The following is an 18,108-nucleotide window of genomic DNA, read 5'->3' as shown; positions in this document are numbered from 1 at the left end:
TAGAAGAATCTCAGCTCTGTAGGTCTGTACAATGCACGTGAATGGTGAACAAAACTTTGAATCTCCAAAAAGCATATAAAGGCAGTATAAAAGTAATCCAAACGACTCTAGTGGTTAAATTTATATCTTCAGAAGCGATATGATAGATGTGAGTGAGAACAGATTAATATTTACATCCTTTTTTACTATAAATTCTCCTCCCTGCCCAGTAGGTGGCAATATGCATGAAGAATGTGATTCACCAAAAACAAAAGAAGAAAGTGAAAGTGAATATTTACAGTAAAAAGGACTTAAATATTGATCTCTTTCTCACCCACACCTATAATATCACTTCTGAAGACATGGATTTAACCACTAGAGGATTACTTTTATGTTGCCTTTATATGCTTTTTGGTCACTATTCACTTGCATTGTATGAACCTACAGACCTGAAATATTCTCTTAAAAGTTTTCGTTTGTGTTCTGCAGAAGAAAGAAAGTCATACACATCTGGAATGGCATGAGGGTGAGTAATTGATAAGAGAATTTTCATTTTTGGGTGAACTCTCCCTCTAACCTTAAAAACCTCACGTTTGGGAGATCATTTAACACTCTTTTAGCGCCACACAGTGCACTGAAGCTTGAGAAAGCTGCTTAATCAACATAATTAAAAAATATAGGATTCAAAATCTAATTTAAGGCTGTTCTATATCCAATGCACCCCTTAGCCTGACTATATTTACAATATTGCCCAGCCACTCATACCTTGTTACTTAATTAAAGATGCATTCAGTGATATTTGCTAATTGCTGAACTTTTAAACAGAAAGAATAATAAAATAGTATTTTTGGAAAAATGTGAAAATAATGTACATTGACATGAGATTGAGTTTGTAGTCTACATATGATGCTGGGTGCTCCTGAGCGCTGCCATGTTGAGAACATATGACCAGCTGAATATTGCTCATTTTATCTCAATGATCCCCTAAATCTGTATGTTTTCACTTGTGAAATATGTTTATCATGGCTGACTGCAAATAACGCATATCTACATTGACATGAGAACTTCTATTGTGTGATGCTGTATCTACGCTGCTAGGCTTCAGCACAACATAAACAGAAATATTTCTGATTGCACCTTAAAGTTAAGTTACAGTTGCCTTAAAATTATGATTTAATCTCTTTGCATTATATTTAACAGCTAAAAACCTTATAGCCTCTACATTATGTGCATGTGTGTTTGAGTGTGTGTGTGGTGGGGGATGGGGGGCGGAGTCCATCCCCCTTTGTGCAATGACAATGCAACTGTATCTACACCGAGTGTGCATGCATGTAACAGATAGAGAGAGACAGAGTGGGAGACATAGGTTGTGTATTTAAGAGAAAGAGCAAATGCTAAGTCAGCCTAACAGGCATTAATTTACCTTTTCCGCAGAGTAAAACTCACGCACTGAAAAGACAGAGTGATAGAAAGACAAATATAGTCGAGTCAGCATGGCACTGTCTTCTTAGGCATAAAATGGGATTGGAAATGAAAACAGAGGTAGTTAGTAAAACAGAACATAATGGACTGCATGTAAAAAAAAAAAAAAAAAAGCCACCTTTATTAGGCAGCACAAAATTGGGCCATGTGCCTCGAGTGTTTATGTCTCAGCGCTGCCTCACGTGTTCATGTCAAAGCGCACGTACACATAGCAGACAATGTCATATACTGCATGCACAGCTTTCTGTACTACCAGGACATGCATGCATTTACTAAAATGCTGGAGCTTTTAAAGGGATCATTCACCCGAAAGTTGGATAAATCTTTTACCCTTGTGTCATTCAAAACCTGCATGATGTTCTTTCTTCCATCAAACACAAAAGGAGATTTTAGGCTGGATGTTCAGGCTATTTCCGACAACAAAAGTGAATAATGACAAGGGACTGTACATTTTATGGTTCTTTTATGGTGCATTTTGTCCTTTTTGGACCTCGACAGTCCTTGGTCACCATCCAATTTCACTGTATGTAAAAGAGCAGCTTGAACATTGTACTTAATTCTTTTGTTTTTCACGGAGAAAGGTTACCATACAGGTTTGGAACGACAAGGGTAAGTAAATTATGACACTATCCCTTTAAACTTCTATCAAATCTTCAGGCACTATGTCTTGACTCACTCTTTGCCCTGGCCCATTTCTCTCTGTGTGTGGGTGTGTCTTTGTAATAATAATATTCAGATGATAGATTTGCATATGTAAATGAATTCAAATGCTCAAGCAATGCACCAACAGAAAATGAGGACTCAGTATTCCTTTTGAAGAATTAATATCAATGCTGTTTATAAAGATGTATACACGACTGCAATTTGCTGCAAAATTAAAATGTACCATATTGTAACTGAATGTATACCCATTTAAAGACGTTTCGGAGCATGTGGAAGACAGGAGATAGCAAATATGGGACAAATGCATACAGGGTACACAATAGATATAGACTGACACAAAGCTCAGCCAATGACAGGCAGGCATTCTTTGCTTCCAACCAATAGGACATTTGGGTGGGTATAAAATATGCTGGGGGAGGGGGCAGCAGCACTGCAAAGCTCAGCCCATGACCAGGAGGAGGATAGACAAAGAGACACTGTAGCAACCACAGCATCTCTCTGGTTACCTGGATCCAAGTCTGATTGCCCGAAGAGGACCAGATACTGTCTTGCCTTCTACCTGCTCATATTCTCCCTTTACCAGCGTAGACTATCTCTAAGCAACCATGCCGGAGTGCTGGGATGGGGTGAGTGGGATATCTGTAATTATAGGAATGTAAACAGAGAGAGAGAGAGAGAGCGAAAGAGACAGACAGATAGACAGACAGACAGAGAGTGTGCTTTTGTTTTTCTGCTATAAATAAATAATACAGTTCATAATGTCAATGACTTCACATATATTTGTGTATTTCATAGCAATTTACTAACTAGCTGTTTGACCTACTTTCCTTCCTTCTTTGACCTATTGTGAAACAAATCCGTTGCACATTTATGGACTCCTGATGGCTGAACATTATAATAGGATTTTATCCCTGATGGCAAACCTGAAAATTTTTCAAAAGAATATATATATATATATATATATTCATACAAAAAAAAAAAAAAATGAATATAAAATAAAATTATTATATATATTTTCAGTGTATATTAATGTGGAAAATATAAAGCGTATTGTGTTTTTGTGATGTTGGAACGGTTTCTGTGTTACGCATAAAGAAATGTCCAGTCATGTATGAGGTGGCCATTTGTACTGACACACTAACACACTGGCATGCATGGAACGTGCCCTCCGACATAAGCATGCACCTCTGCAGTAACTTGTGTGAGTGTGTTTGTGTCTGTCTGTCTGTATATATGACAGTAAATCGTTCTGATGACTGTGTAAAAATCTAGAAATCATAAAAATCTCCTGACAAGGACAATTGTATGACCTTGAGCTTGAAAAATTAACAGCTACTAGAAAAATTCATGTGAGATTATGATCCCAGAGGTAGATTGTATTGCACAAAGGTTGATATTTTAGAGCTCAGGAGACTTAATGGAGTAATTATGTTTTATTTAAGTATCCAATTTGTCTCAGATGTTTCTACTAAGATTCTTTGGGGGTAGAATAAAAATAGACACAAAAGAGACAATTGTTGGCATACAGTAACAGTATAGACCTATACAATTTTTTAGTATAGTGTAACTCAGATAATTTGTTCTTGGAAAAATTTAATGATAAACATTTAAGTTCATATTGAAATCTCAGACTTTTGATTTTGGTGTCTTGGCAAATATGAGCAGAGATATTGTTAAGATCTCTTCTGAAACTGTGACATGTGAGGTTAAGCAAAGTCTCCATTTGATCTAACCTTACTGTTGTCTAGGCGAAACAACTGAGATAGTGACGAGATATACTTTGTGATTTTTCTTTCCTGTGGGATGGATTCCTGTGCACAGTGTTTTTTGGAGCATTATGACCTCTTGTCCCATATTTGCATAATATTGTCATATCTAGGTCAAATTCCATACTTATCCTTTAGTATTTTGTTGTAGTCTATATCATCTCCCTAGAAAACATGCTCGACATTTTTCGCATAATGACAGCTGTTGTAGGCTGCCATAAGATTTCATCATGACCTAAACACAGGGATACAAACAGCTGTCTTAAACTCAAACACACACACATCACTTGCATCAGGCCTGACCTTCCAGGATTTTCCCAACATCAAAAACACCACATGACAGGGGTTTAAACCTCACGGGAGATTCATTCCCCGTCTCTGCCTCAATCTGCATTAAGCTTAACCGGTTCGCCTCTGAATTGAGCTGCCTGCAAGGTGTCTGCCAGGATTTATGTGTATGACTAGAGACTGAAAAGCTAGAGATGCTGAAATAATCCTTAGGACAGAAAAACACAGACATCAATGGCTACTCCACTCCAAATAAGCCTGGGACTAAATGTGGGTCAGCGCAGATTAAAATGCCTTTGGAACTGGCAAATTAAATTGTGTTGCAAGACTGTGTGCATAAGCTGTAAGTGAATCTGGGATCAGAGATGCTAACTAGAGACTAATTAGTCTCATTTTTAACTCTTGCCACTCCTGATTGCTTTATTCTTTTTGTTTACCAGTGGGCTTATATTGTAACAATCAACTATTGTAAATAAAACAAGTAGTTGCTTCTGTTTCAGTAAATCAAATGCATTTACATACACTACAATATTACATGTACACTTTTTGACTTCCACCCTGCAAATATATATATATATATATAGTGGCAAGAAACCTTTGGAATTACCTGCATTTATGTATAAATTTGTCTTAAATCTGGTTTGATCATCTAAGTTACAACAATAAACAAAAACAATCTGTTTTAACTAATTATTCTGTTGTTCTTGTACATATTGAATACATCATTCAAACATTCACAATGTAGGTTGGAAAAAGTATGTGAACTCCTAGGCTAATGACGTCAAGAGTTGGCAAACCTGGCATCCAATTAATGAAACGAGATTGGAGGTGTGGGTTAGAGCTACTTTGACTTATAAAAAGCACTCAAATGTTTTGAGTTTGCTATCACAAAAATAATGTGCTGACATGGACCATGCCTCGCAAAAAATAAATCTCAGAAGATCTACGATCAAGAATTGTTGCTTTGCATAAAGCTGGAAAGGGTTAAAAAGTTTTCTCGAAGAGCTTAGATATTCATCTGTCCACAGTTAGACAAATTTTCTATAAATGGAGATGATTTAATACTGTGGCTAGTCTCCCTAGAGGTGGTCTACAGCAAAGATGACTCAAAGGGCACACCAGAGAATGCTCAATGAGGTAAAAAAGAACTCTAGAGTAACAGTTAAAGAAATAAAATAAAAAGAAAATCTTTCATTAAGTGTCCCAGTTTACGTGTATTCACCCTATATGAACATAAAAAAGGAGAAACATCAAATCCCAACAGATTGGACTTTTTGGGCAATTTTTTATTGACTAAACCTGACCTTAAAAGTTCAGGCCAGATCCATTTTGGGTCAGTGACCATGCAGGACAAGCCAAGTCCCATCTGGACCATTCCGGTCTGTTTTTTCTGAAACTGTTGTTTTTGTTTTGTAGGAACACGACATTGAAACCCCTTATGGGATGTTGCACGTGGTGATCCGTGGGGCTCCCAAGGGCAACAAACCAGCTATCCTGACCTACCATGATGTTGGGCTCAACCGTAAGTAAACAGAGATTTTGTTTTGTGCGTGTTTGTGTGTATGTGTAATCAAGGTGAACTGTACCCACAAAGCTCTCTAACCAAAGTAACACATACAGCACAATTTCCTCTGCACCATCTGTCTTCAAGCATTGACCTGGAGTTAATTTATCCATCTCTACAAATAGCAGAAGATGTTTGTGTGTAAGTCTTTGCAAATTCAAAGAGCATTGCTCTGAAAGTGATATGTGTGGGCTGTGATCAGAGGTGTCATTTGGATGCCAGCTGACTGCAGCTTTATAAGTTCTGTTAACAGATCATGCTCAGTGTGAGACAAGGCTGGCAGGTGATCTCATGAACACAAATGATAAAAATGGCAAAAACACAAACAAAAGGCTAGTCTTGGAGATTAGTAGAAAAAAGCTAGCTATAGATTCACTAATCTTGAGTTATTTATTTTTGAGATATCTGGTTTATAATTTTCATATTTATTTATTATTATATTTTATATGTATTTATTATTAACATTTAATATATCAAATCGCATCCCAAATAGTCTATCACTGGAAGGTTTTGTTAGTTTTATCCTAACATGCATCAATGGAGTCTCATATATTTATTAAAAATAAAAGAATATATTAATAAATATTAAATATATATATATATATATATATATATATATATATATATATATATATATATATATATATATATATACAATGTGTGTGTGTGTTCAAAACTGCTGTTTTGAACATATTTTTAACATTTAAAAAAAAAAATATGGAGAGCATAACATACAGTATAAAAACATATTACATACTATATATTAAATATATATATTTATATAAGTCTTAGCTTCTTTTTGAATGTCTATGAAAATTTAATGTAATGTATCATGGGAATTTTTGTTTGTTTTATCATAATATTCATCATTTTGTATGTTTTTTTACATTTTGATTATTGTTTTTTTTAATTTTTTTTTTACATTTTACAGAAATATTTAGTTATAAAAACTAAACTGTAGCTTTGTCTTTAATGCCTATTAAAATCTAAAACAGAGTTTGTACTATTAGGTACATTATGGAAATTTCATATGGCCTCATATGGCATAAAAAGGAACGATTAGACTTATTTATGGGTCAGCAGAACAAAGCTGACGATTCTCCATTGACCTTGATATTGAGTTCCACTTTCCTTCAGTGTGACAGAATTAAATTACTTGTAACCTTGATTAAGAGACTTTCCTGTCCTCTTCTGCTCCTCTCTCCTTCCTCTTTCTGCCTAATACCTTCCTCTCCTCCTCCACATATCTGTCCGTCCCTCATTATCGAGCTCTGAAGTGTCTTATTGTCTGCCGGGTCTTATTCTTATGCGGCAAGAGAGAAAGTTAGAGAGGGAAAGAAAGAGCAAGAGAGAGATATGTAGGTCAGAAATTCATAATAATGTATTTATTTATAGATATTTATAATTTTTATATTATTATTATTATCATCATCATATAAAAATAGATTATATAAAAATAATAATATATTATTTATCATTTATGTGTTTATTTTTATACTAGGCCAATATTTATATTTGTTTATTTTTATATATATAATATTATATCATATGTATTTATTATTACTTTTTTAATATTTAATATAGTTTATTTTATTTCTATATTTTACAGGGAGAGTAAAATATTTATCTTGAAGCTGAATGTCTTTGAAAATGTAAAATAGTATATAAAATAGATTTTAGTTGGTTTTATTCTTACATGCTTTGACTTCATATTTTTATGAAATGAGCATTTAAAATATATAAAAAGCAATATATAAAAAGCAATATATATATATATATATATATATATATATATATATATATATATATATATAGATATAGATAGATAGATAGATAGATAGATAGATAGACAGACAGATATAGATATATATGGATATATATAGTATACATACATCAAATGTAAAAATATATAAAAGCAAATAAAAATACAACTTATAGAAAAGCTAAATGAGCCAAAATAAAGGGAGAAAGAGAAAGAGCGATATGTAGGTCAGAAAAACATACCCATCGTGCAGTGCTGGGGAGGGGGGAAGGTCAGCACTGCGGCATAGAGTAGCTGTGTCTCTACATGCATTAGTATGCAGGGCCATTCTCCATCGAGAAAACATGACTCAGTGAGAGAGAGAAAAAAGAGAGACCAAGATCAATGAAAGGAGACACAAGCCTATATAAAAAATGCAAAGAGAGCAATACAGCAGGGTAGGGGATGAAAAAATGGGTCATATAGAGCAGTAGGGCAGAGAAGCTGGCGATATGGTTCATGTCACGATGTGGCACCGACTTGCGCAGCCCTGAATTACCCTTCAAGTTTTCTGCGTTAGGTTTCAAACCATTCTAGAAGTCGATTAGAGAAATCCAGTTTCATAGGTCAGGTTAATGAGAGCCTACGTGGAGACTCATTTATTCATTAAATCCATTTAATAGCTTCAAGACCTGCCAAAACACCATTTGCTGTTGATTAGATGAGATGGCACATTATAAAATGTTTATTAGTCCCGCTTGAGTTATCTAGGACACTCAAGTTGTTTTGTTTCTTCATTTCATAATCTACTGTAAGTAGGCCAACAACTCTAATGGGGAGATGGTTTTCAGAACTGTTGTGATGTGATGAAAGAAGATCCAATGAAACCATTTTCCTTTGTCATACATTTTAAAAGTCTTTTTTTTTTTCACTTTAAGCTGAATTGTGTCATTTATGTAGCACTAGCGTCATCAAACGATATTGTAAAACGAATTACTGTTCCCTGAACACTCCTCCTATCTAACATTGGCTGGACAAATAGATAGTCCCCCCCCAAACTCACGGCATTGATTGAGCAAATGTTGCTTTGTCAGGCTGGTCAGGATGCTCAAACAAGCAGAGCAATATTTTGATAGTGACACTTTTCACGGAAATCAACCTACGAATGGCTTACTTATAGCTGTCTCTACATATTAAGCTGAGATTGGAGGTTGTATGACCAGCCGAATTTTGCTATCTATATCTTGGTAACACCCCTATTTTCAAACACTTTCAAGTGTAGAATAAGTTAATCATTAGTCACTAATTCTCCTGGGAATAGAGTATTTGTACAATGCCTTCAGTAACCAAAAATATTTTATTTTATAAAACATTTTCACTGTGTTGCATCTATACCAATAGGAGTCTCTGTAAAGTCCAAGACTACTGCTGTATCAGCCTGCAAAAAAAAGTACTTAGTGCATCTTTAGGGATATTTCCAGTTTTAATAATGTTTTTTCATGCGTCTTTTTCTCTCTCTCTCGATATGAGCAGACAAGTTGTGCTTCAACACATTCTTCCACAATGAAGACATGCAGGAGATCACCAAGCATTTTGTGGTATGCCATGTGGATGCCCCTGGTCAACACATTGGTGCCCCACAGATGCCACAAGGGTAAGGCAAAAGCACACACCATTACTGTATTAGCCATTTTTCACAGAAGATGCTGGTTAACCTCTCAGGATAACTCAAGATATTATTCATAAATAACTTTTCTGGGCTTGTTACTACCAGGTACCAGTACCCCACCATGGATCAGCTAGCTGGGATGCTTCCTAGTGTGGTGCAACACTTTGGGTGAGTGTGGTCAGATTATACTTTAAGTTACAATAATTATGAGAGCACTAATGTTGTAAAATGCTTGGCTTGTCCAATAGAATTCTTATTGGAATTTCTTTGATCCTAAACACAATTCAATCCTGAAATTTCCTCATTTAAATTCATTAATGATCTCTCTTCTCTAGCTTCAAGAGCATTGTGGGAATTGGAGTTGGAGCTGGTGCCTACATCCTTGCCAAATTTGCGGTTAGTAAACCTTTCACTTGACTTCTTATGACTTATTCTGTGTATAATTTGTCTGTTTGTGTTCATTCAGTGTAGTAATTAAATCCTGATTTCTCCCAATAGCTTATTTTCCCTGATCTTGTGGAGGGTTTGGTTCTTCTCAACATTGATCCCAATGGAAAAGGCTGGATCGACTGGGCCGCCACAAAATTGTCCGGACTCACCAGTGCTTTACCAGACACTGTACTGGCCCACCTCTTCAGTCAGGTACAATATTAATGGAAATGAAACTACAAATGCTCTAATGTTAGTACAGTTTTCTCAAAGGCAGAAGTCTGTGATCAAGTCTTGAGCTCTGGATTACAAATATTTAGTTACTTTACAAAATACATTTCAAGGCTTAAAATGAATTATGGATAACACTTTACAATAAGGTTCCATTCGTTAACATTAGTTAATGCATTTTGTGTCTTAAAAAAACAATGAACAATATATTTTTTACATCATTTATTAATCTTTGTTAATGTTAGTTTATAAAAATACAATTGTTCATTGTTAGTTCATGTTAGTTCATAGTGCATTAACTAATGTTAACACATTAAACTTTTGATAATAAAAATGTATTACTATATGTTTAAATTAACATTAACGATTAATAAATGCTTAATAAGCATTGTTCATTGTTAGTTCTTGTTAACTAATGTTGTTAACTACTGTTAACAAATGGAACCATATTGTCAAGTGTTACCGAATTATGCAAACAATTATTGGCCGTATGCATGTAAAACTTATCAATTTTGCCACATCTATCAAAATAAGCATTTAAAGAAATTGTGCAGCTTTCAGATTTCGCATTTTGTATAGCCTACATTTTTCATAAAGGTTTTCTTAAAGGAATTTCCATGTCTTTTCTAGTTGTTTGTGATTACTCGATAAGGATGTTTATAAATCATAATTTCTAGCCAATTAAATAGTTACTAGAAAGCATAACTAGAAAAACAATTAACAAGAATTTTTAAGATTTTATTATTTTCCATGACTTTTCCAGGCCTGGAAATCACAATTTAAAAATTCCTTAATATGTATAGTTTTCCATGACTGTGGAAACCCTGTAAATAATACCTAAAAATAACTAGTTATAAATACATATACATTTTCAACATAAATTTAAATCTAAATGTTAAATCTAAATTGTTAAAATAAATGTAAATGTTAAATTGAAATCTTGAGCTAAATATTGAACTAAAGTTTTCAGAAGTGGACTTACAATTGTTATATATTATAAGTCCTAAAATTTATATTATAAGTAATATAATTGTTATACAGTAAGATGTTTTGCTTTGTTTGAATTACAGGAAGAGCTAATGAACAACACAGAGGTTGTACAGAGCTACCGTCAACAGATCAACAACACTGTCAACCAGTTCAACCTACAGCTCTTCTGGAACATGTACAACAGGTAACACACTGCCTCCTAATTATCTACATAAAATCCAAGGATAATGCATGAGTAGAAATAAAGGACTTTGTTTAAACAAATGAAAATCTCTTTGTTTTTCTCAGCCGCAGGGATTTGGAAATGAACCGCAGTGGCTCTGTGCTGAATGCCAAGACCCTGAGGTGAGGACTAACTTGATTATAGTCTCACTGTTCTCATTTGCATATGCCTGTAAGATCAGAGTGTTTGACAAATTCATTTTCTCACAGGTGCCCTGTAATGCTGGTCGTTGGAGATAACGCTCCAGCTGAGGAGGGAGTGGTGAGGTTTTGTTTTTTATCATACTTCTATTTTTATTTTTATTTTTATCTCACCTTTTAAGCAGTAATTCACCCAAAATGAAAATGTTCTAATCATTTACTTACTCTCATTTTGCTCCAATCCTGTATGGCTTCCTATCTTTCTTGCGTGGGACATGAAAGGAGAGGCTAGGCAAAATGTCTCCTTTTGTGTTCCATGGAAAGTCAACATGTAGGTAATAAGAGGGTACATTTTTGGGTGAACTATTCCTTTAAGGTTCCATGCTCCTACCAAACAGTTTCTTTTTATTTCTATTCCTCCTATTGTGTCAGCTCTGTGTCTCTGTGGCATAATTGGAGAACTGCAAAGAGAAAGTGTTTTGTCATCTAGTGACGGGTCAATTGAATCTCCATTCCTCTTGCTCCCTCTGTTTGCCTCCTCCTAACATTCTCTCTTCCTCACTCTTCCTCAACTCCGGTTGTCTCGTGGGAGCAGATGGCACTGGCTCCAAGGTTGATCTCCTGGGCTTTGCCAGTTTGTGTGCACTGGATATTTTTAACTCGGCACCATGGCCCTTTAATCTAGCATATGAAAGCTGGGTCACTGCCCCATCACATCTAATCAGACACACAGAGTGAGAGACAAGAAAAAGAGGGGTATGCTGAAAGAGAAGACGAAGGGAGGAGAGCGAGATAAGAGTGAGAGTTAAAAGATGTAAGGATGAGAGAGGATTTGAGTAATTTAGGTCAACAGAAGAAAGATGGAAAAGGTGTAGAAGAGACAAAATGGAAGGATGAGTAAGAGATTAAGGAGAAAATAAATAACAGGGAAAGTATACAGAAGGGGGAGAAAGAGATAAAAAAAAGAGTACATGCCATATAAGAGGAAATTCAAGGTCAGGAAAATGGAGAGGTTGGAAGAGAGTGACAGATGTTGGTTTAAAGGATCACATCCTTTGACTAGCGCAGATCTACCCAGATATGTTCACAAGTCTCTAAAACAAAGTCAAGTCTCAAATCTCTTTTTGGACGTTCGTTGCACTTGAGCTTTATAAGCCCGTTTGCTTTCAAATATATAAATTCATTACATTATAGAGAGGGTGTCTGTCCTATTTCTAAAGTGTCTGCACCAATCTGGAACGAGCCCGCAGGCGAATTTGTCTGTGCAGCTGTCTTTCCTTAGCACTGGAATATGACTCATCTCTGCAGTACTGCAGTAACTGGGTCATGCCTCAAAAACACACACACACACACACACACACACACACACACACACACACACACACACACACACACACACACACTTTCCTGATGTTTACTTAAATGTTTACAAATTTAAATTACATTCTACATTCAGTATAAATGTGTTATAAATGTATTATGAATGTGTTATAAAGCATATATTAGTATGATGTATGGTGCGTTTCAAGCTCATGTTCTCTGTTCTCAGGTTGAGTGCAATTCCAAGCTGGATCCAACCAACACCACGTTCCTGAAGGCAAGAGAATAGAAAAAAAACTTTTCGTTTAGACTGTTTTGCCCCATAAAATTGTGAAATTTCAAAAAAATAACTACATGTTTGCTTTGTTTCAGATGGCTGACTCAGGCGGAATGCCTCAGATTACACAGGTGAGAATGCTTGACTATGGGTACTCTAAGTACTATATGCGTCAGTTAAAGATACTGATCATGAAACTTTCCTTTAAATTGTGTTCCATGTTTTGATTCCCACAGCCTGGAAAACTCACAGAAGCATTCAAGTACTTCCTGCAGGGGATGGGTTACAGTAAGTCTAATTAAAGAATATTTTGATTATCTGTCCAATAATTTACTAAGGTTTCTGGTGAAACCTTCACCTTCAACAATCAAGAAATCAGTCAATTTGACCATGAAAATCTACCTCTTTCCATTCAGTCTCCGATTATTGCAATGATGTTGCCAGTTTGATCCAGTATTGTCTCTCTCTCCCTTGTGTGTCTTTATGTTGAGACATCTGTGAGAGTATGGATATATGTATGAGTTTGTGTGCAGAGGTGGGTTAAAATGTACTTTTATGAGTATGTTTAATTGTGGGTAATTTTTACTCTTACTCAAGTAAATTTCTAATGAAAAAAAAGGTACTTTTACTTCGTTACAATGGGCAACGTTGCTGTCCTTACATTACTGGTTTTAATTCAATGAGCGAGCGTTATTAAATGCGTAATTTATTGAGAGTTTTTTGAATGGGACATTTACGACAGCGGAACTTACAGCGGCGCTCTGTCACTCAAGTCGAGCTCATCACTCCTGCAGCAGCAAGAGCGCCAAACAAACACTTTCGTTACGCAATGCCTTCAATTTAAACAAAGACAAGCAGATATTTCAAGATTAAAATTACAGCTCCAACTTATGTTACGGTAAGTTTTGGCGATTTAGTGATAACGTGAGCTTGTCTGTGTCATGGTTGTGGTCATTTTCAGGGTGATTCTGTATCTATGGGCTCTTAGGACCTCAGTTTATATGTATACATTTTTATATCACTGCTGCAATACATCTGTGTCTGTATCCATGTAAACATCCATGTTATGTGTAAATGTCTTTTGCTGTGCCCATCACATGCAGACAGCATTTATGTGCATGCACAGCATTTCTAACGCGGCACGTTTTTCTAATGGACAACAGAGAACAAGCTTTGGATTGTAAAAATAATAATAAATAAGCCTAACACACTTCTAAACACAAAGATATGGTGCAGTTTACCCTTGGTGTACAGAAATAATGATCTAAATTATTTCGACGAAATACTGTAACTACCATGAACTAAGAATCCATGCAGGACTGTAAAAAGCTGTGAAGTAGTGACAGTAGGCAAAATAAAGAATGATCTTTTATTCAGCATTACATATAATTGGACCTGTGGAACATTGTTCACGATTTTTTTTTACCATAATAATTACTAGAAATTTTTCCAGACTTTTCTTCTAATTAACAAATTTGTCTAAATCTGACAAGTGTCCTTAAAGTGATAGTTTAGCCATAAATTAATATTCTGTCATTATGTTCTCACCTTAATGTTGTTCCAAACCCGTGTGACTTTCTGTATTTTGTGGAACCCGAAAAATGTTAGACAGAATGTTAGAGACTGACAGTCTCAGTCACTATTCCCTTTTAAAATATGGAGAAAAAAAAAAAATGCAGTGAAAATAAATGATGACTAAGGCTAACATTCTGTCTAACATCTCCTTGACTGTGGTGCATGGAAGAAAGTCATATGGTTTCGAAAAACATGATGGTGGATGATGACAGAATTTTCAATATAATAATAATAATAATAATAATAATAATAAGTATTATTATAATTATTATTATTATAATAATAATTATTATTATTATGTAACACATGTTAAATATGTATTATGTAATGGAATATTGGGGAGTATTGGGGAGTATTATGTTATCCACAGTTTTCCTGAGCAACCACTGGGCGGCACCATGATTATTCTAGTTGCCTGTTTTCTGTTTCTGGTCTGAAGAACGCACTTTGAAAACTATCAAAACAAGCGATCCAGAAGGAGAACAACAACAATTTACGTTTTTTTGGAGTAAAAATTTATTTGTGCTGTTGTTGGTTGTCATTACAACTCAAAGCAGTTAATGATATCAACGTAACTATCCTCGGACCATCACTTCATGATATCTACACACTCAGGTGAGGCACTGTCATTAAAAAACGGTCATCTCGACACTATAAAGTATGTTTTTTGACCATTTTTACAAATGTAATAACTTAAACATTACATTACCACTACGAATATACACCGATACGAGTGATAACACTGGAGACCGGAAATTGAAAACAGTCAGATCGTGGAACACTTCCGCGTTCAGGAAAAAGGTGGATATGTCGAAGTAACTAGTTACTCGCTACTTGAGTATTCTTTCAATTGGATACTTTCTTACTCTTACTCAAGTAAATATTAACATGAGTATTTTTATTTTTTATTTTTTTATTTTTTTAAGTATTTTGTACTTTTACTTGAGTAAAGTTTTTGGCTACTCTACCCACCTCTGTTTGTGTGTCCTTACATACTTGGATTTAGTTTGGTAGCAGCAATTTCCCCAGAAATGAGCTAAATCTGACAAAAAGCCTTTTGAGAATATGGGGATGTCCTTATTTGAAAAACTGATTTATAAATGTACAGTGAATATAATGGATAGTCTGTGGTAATTATAAGTTTATGGTATGTCTCCATTTAGCTCAGTAAACATTTATGTGTGTGAGAGTGTGTGTACAGTGCATCCGGAAAGTATTCACAGCGCTTCACTTTTTCCACATTTTGTTATGTTACAGCCTTATTCCAAAATGGATTAAATTCATTATTTTCCTCAAAATTCTACAAACAATACCCCATAATGACAACGTGAAAGAAGTTTGTTTGAAATCTTTGCAAATTTATTAAAAATAAAAAACGAAAAAAATCACATTGGCACCAATTACAGCCTCAAGTCTTTTTGAGTATGATGCTACAAGCTTGGCACACCTATTTTTGGGCAGTTTCTCCCATTCTTCTTTGCAGGACCTCTCAAGCTCCATCAGGTTGGATGGGGAGCGTTGGTGCACAGCCATTTTCAGATCTCTCCAGAGATGTTCAATCAGGTTCAAGTCTGGGCTCTGGCTGGGCCACTCAAGGACATTCACAGAGTTGTCCCGTAGCCACTCCTTTGTTATATTGGCTGTGTGCTTAGGGTCGTTGTCCTGTTGGAAGATGAACCTTCGCCCCAGTCTGAGGTCCAGAGTGCTCTGAAGCAGGTTTTCATCATGGATGTCTCTGTACATTGCTGCATTCATCTTTCCCTCGATCCTGACTAGTCTCCCAGTTCCTGCCGCTGAAAAACATCCCCACAGCATGATGCTGCCACCACCATGCTTCACTGTAGGGATGGTATTGGCCAGGTGATGAGCGGTGCCTGGTTTCCTCCAGGCATGACACTTGCCATTTAGGCCAAAGAGTTCAATCTTTGTTTCTCATGGTCTGAGAGTCCTTCAGGTGCCTTTTGGCAAACTCCAGGAGGGCTGTCATGTGCCTTTTACAGAGGAGTGGCTTCTGTCTGGCCACTCTACCATACAGGCCTGATTGGTGGAGTGCTGCACAGATGGTTGTTCTTCTGGAAGGTTCTCCTCTCTCCACAGAGAAACTCTGGAGCTCTGTCAGAGTGACCATCGGGTTCTTGGTCACCTCCCTGACTAAGGCCATTCTCCCCCGATTGCTCAGTTTGGCCGGGCGGCCAGCTCTAGGAAGAGTCCTGGTGGTTCTAAACTTCTTCCATTTACGGATGATGGAGGCCACTGTGCTCATTGGGACCTTAAATGCTGCAGAAATTTTTCTGTACCCTTCCCCAGATCTGTGCCTCGATACAGTCCTGTCTTGGAGATCTACAGACAATTCCTTGGACTTCATGGCTTGGTTTGTGCTCTGACATGCACTGCTAACTGTGGGACCTTATATAGACAGGTGTGTGCCTTTCCAAATCATGTCCAATCAACTGAATTTACCACAGGTGGACTCCAATCAAGTTGTAGAAACATCTCAAGGATGATCAGTGGAAACAGGATGCACCAGAGCTCAATTTTGAGTGTCATGGCAAAGGCATTTTTTATTTTTAATAAATTTGCAAAGATTTCAAACAAACTTCTTTCACATTGTCATTATGGGGTATTATTTGTAGAATTTTGAGGAAAATAATGAATTTAATCCATTTTGGAATAAGGCTGTAACATAACAAAATGTGGAAAAAGTGAAGCGCTGTGAATACTTTCCGGATGCACTGTATATTTGTTGTATTTGTTATAATCTGTACCCTATGTCTATTTTCCTGCCCTTCCTCAGTTGCTTATATAAAGGATCGGAGAATGAGTGGGGGGCCAGGTACTTCCCGATTCCTGTTCACTCCCGCCCCTCTTCCTCATCCCCAATCTTCATTCAGATGATATGTGTAGTTTACTCTCTTAATCCCTTGATATTTATTTTTTTGTATTTATTTTTTGGATTGACCATGATTGATTTCTGTATTTACCTGTCCCAGACTGATATTTTCATTCATTCCATTTCTTTATTGATCAGTGATTTTTCCTCTGGAGGAAAAATGTGCCTCGCTCTCCTGCACACTGCAGTCATCGAATGCCCTCTCATGCTCTTTGCATGGCAATTATTTCCAAACAACAGGCTTAGAAAAGGTGTCCATATTTTGAAATTGTAAAGGTGGACCCACTTTATGCTAATAGTACTTTTGACAGATGTTTAAAATGATGCACAGTCCCATCATGTTGGCTACCATGTTGAGATCACATGACTAGTTGATTACCACTTATTTTATCTCCGCAACTACACCATTATCAAACACTTTGCTAACTCCTGCGAAAAGTGTATTTCTACAATGGTATGGATAACTGAAAACTTTGCTTTTGCATAATCCTGCATCCCAGCCAATAGGTGTCACTATAAAGTCCAAAATCACTGTTGTATCGACCAGCAAAACATAAACAAAATGACTTAGTGCACCTTAAATAAGAAACTGAATTTCAAAAACATTACCACAAATAATTATTTTTACTTTCAGTAACATTGCATGTACAGTAGTGTGATCCTTTGTCTTAGAATTATATTTGAAAGTGTCAGATAGAGAAACTTGCTATTCTACTCAATGTGCTTACGAGTTATGCAAGATACAGTAATATTTCCTGCTTTCAAAAAATGGCAAAATCCAAAACTGGAAGCTTCATTAGGAATAGTATCAATTCAACACTGAAAAAATTATTTTCTTAATCAATATTTTTGTCTTGCATTCCAGTAAAAAAAACAACCTT

The 18,108-nt window shown here is 35.9% G+C and overlaps 1 protein-coding gene across 7 annotated transcripts in view; it reads left to right on the top strand.

The window, feature by feature from the left end:
- The window catches only part of ndrg4 (NDRG family member 4), a 44,998-nt gene that overhangs the window by 21,356 nt on the left and 5,534 nt on the right, over positions 1-18,108 (top strand). For 4 of the 7 annotated variants that reach the window (XM_051689872.1, XM_051689870.1, XM_051689871.1 and 1 more), the window contains 12 exons: positions 5,595-5,700; positions 9,017-9,137; positions 9,258-9,320; positions 9,488-9,548; positions 9,651-9,794; positions 10,883-10,986; positions 11,091-11,147; positions 11,235-11,286; positions 12,715-12,762; positions 12,858-12,893; positions 12,999-13,050; positions 17,132-17,170. In XM_051689872.1, the coding sequence (XP_051545832.1) occupies positions 5,595-5,700; positions 9,017-9,137; positions 9,258-9,320; positions 9,488-9,548; positions 9,651-9,794; positions 10,883-10,986; positions 11,091-11,147; positions 11,235-11,286; positions 12,715-12,762; positions 12,858-12,893; positions 12,999-13,050; positions 17,132-17,170 (883 nt within the window). Of the gene's footprint in view, positions 1-2,579; positions 2,751-5,594; positions 5,701-9,016; positions 9,138-9,257; positions 9,321-9,487; positions 9,549-9,650; positions 9,795-10,882; positions 10,987-11,090; positions 11,148-11,234; positions 11,287-12,714; positions 12,763-12,857; positions 12,894-12,998; positions 13,051-17,131; positions 17,171-18,108 lie in introns of those variants that run through there. The other 3 variants (XM_051689873.1, XM_051689874.1, XM_051689869.1) reach the window with 3 other exon arrangements.

Source organism: Myxocyprinus asiaticus, chromosome 46, assembly GCF_019703515.2.
Source record: "Myxocyprinus asiaticus isolate MX2 ecotype Aquarium Trade chromosome 46, UBuf_Myxa_2, whole genome shotgun sequence".
Taxonomy (NCBI): domain Eukaryota; kingdom Metazoa; phylum Chordata; class Actinopteri; order Cypriniformes; family Catostomidae; genus Myxocyprinus; species Myxocyprinus asiaticus.
This window is presented reverse-complemented; position numbering and strand designations above follow the sequence as displayed.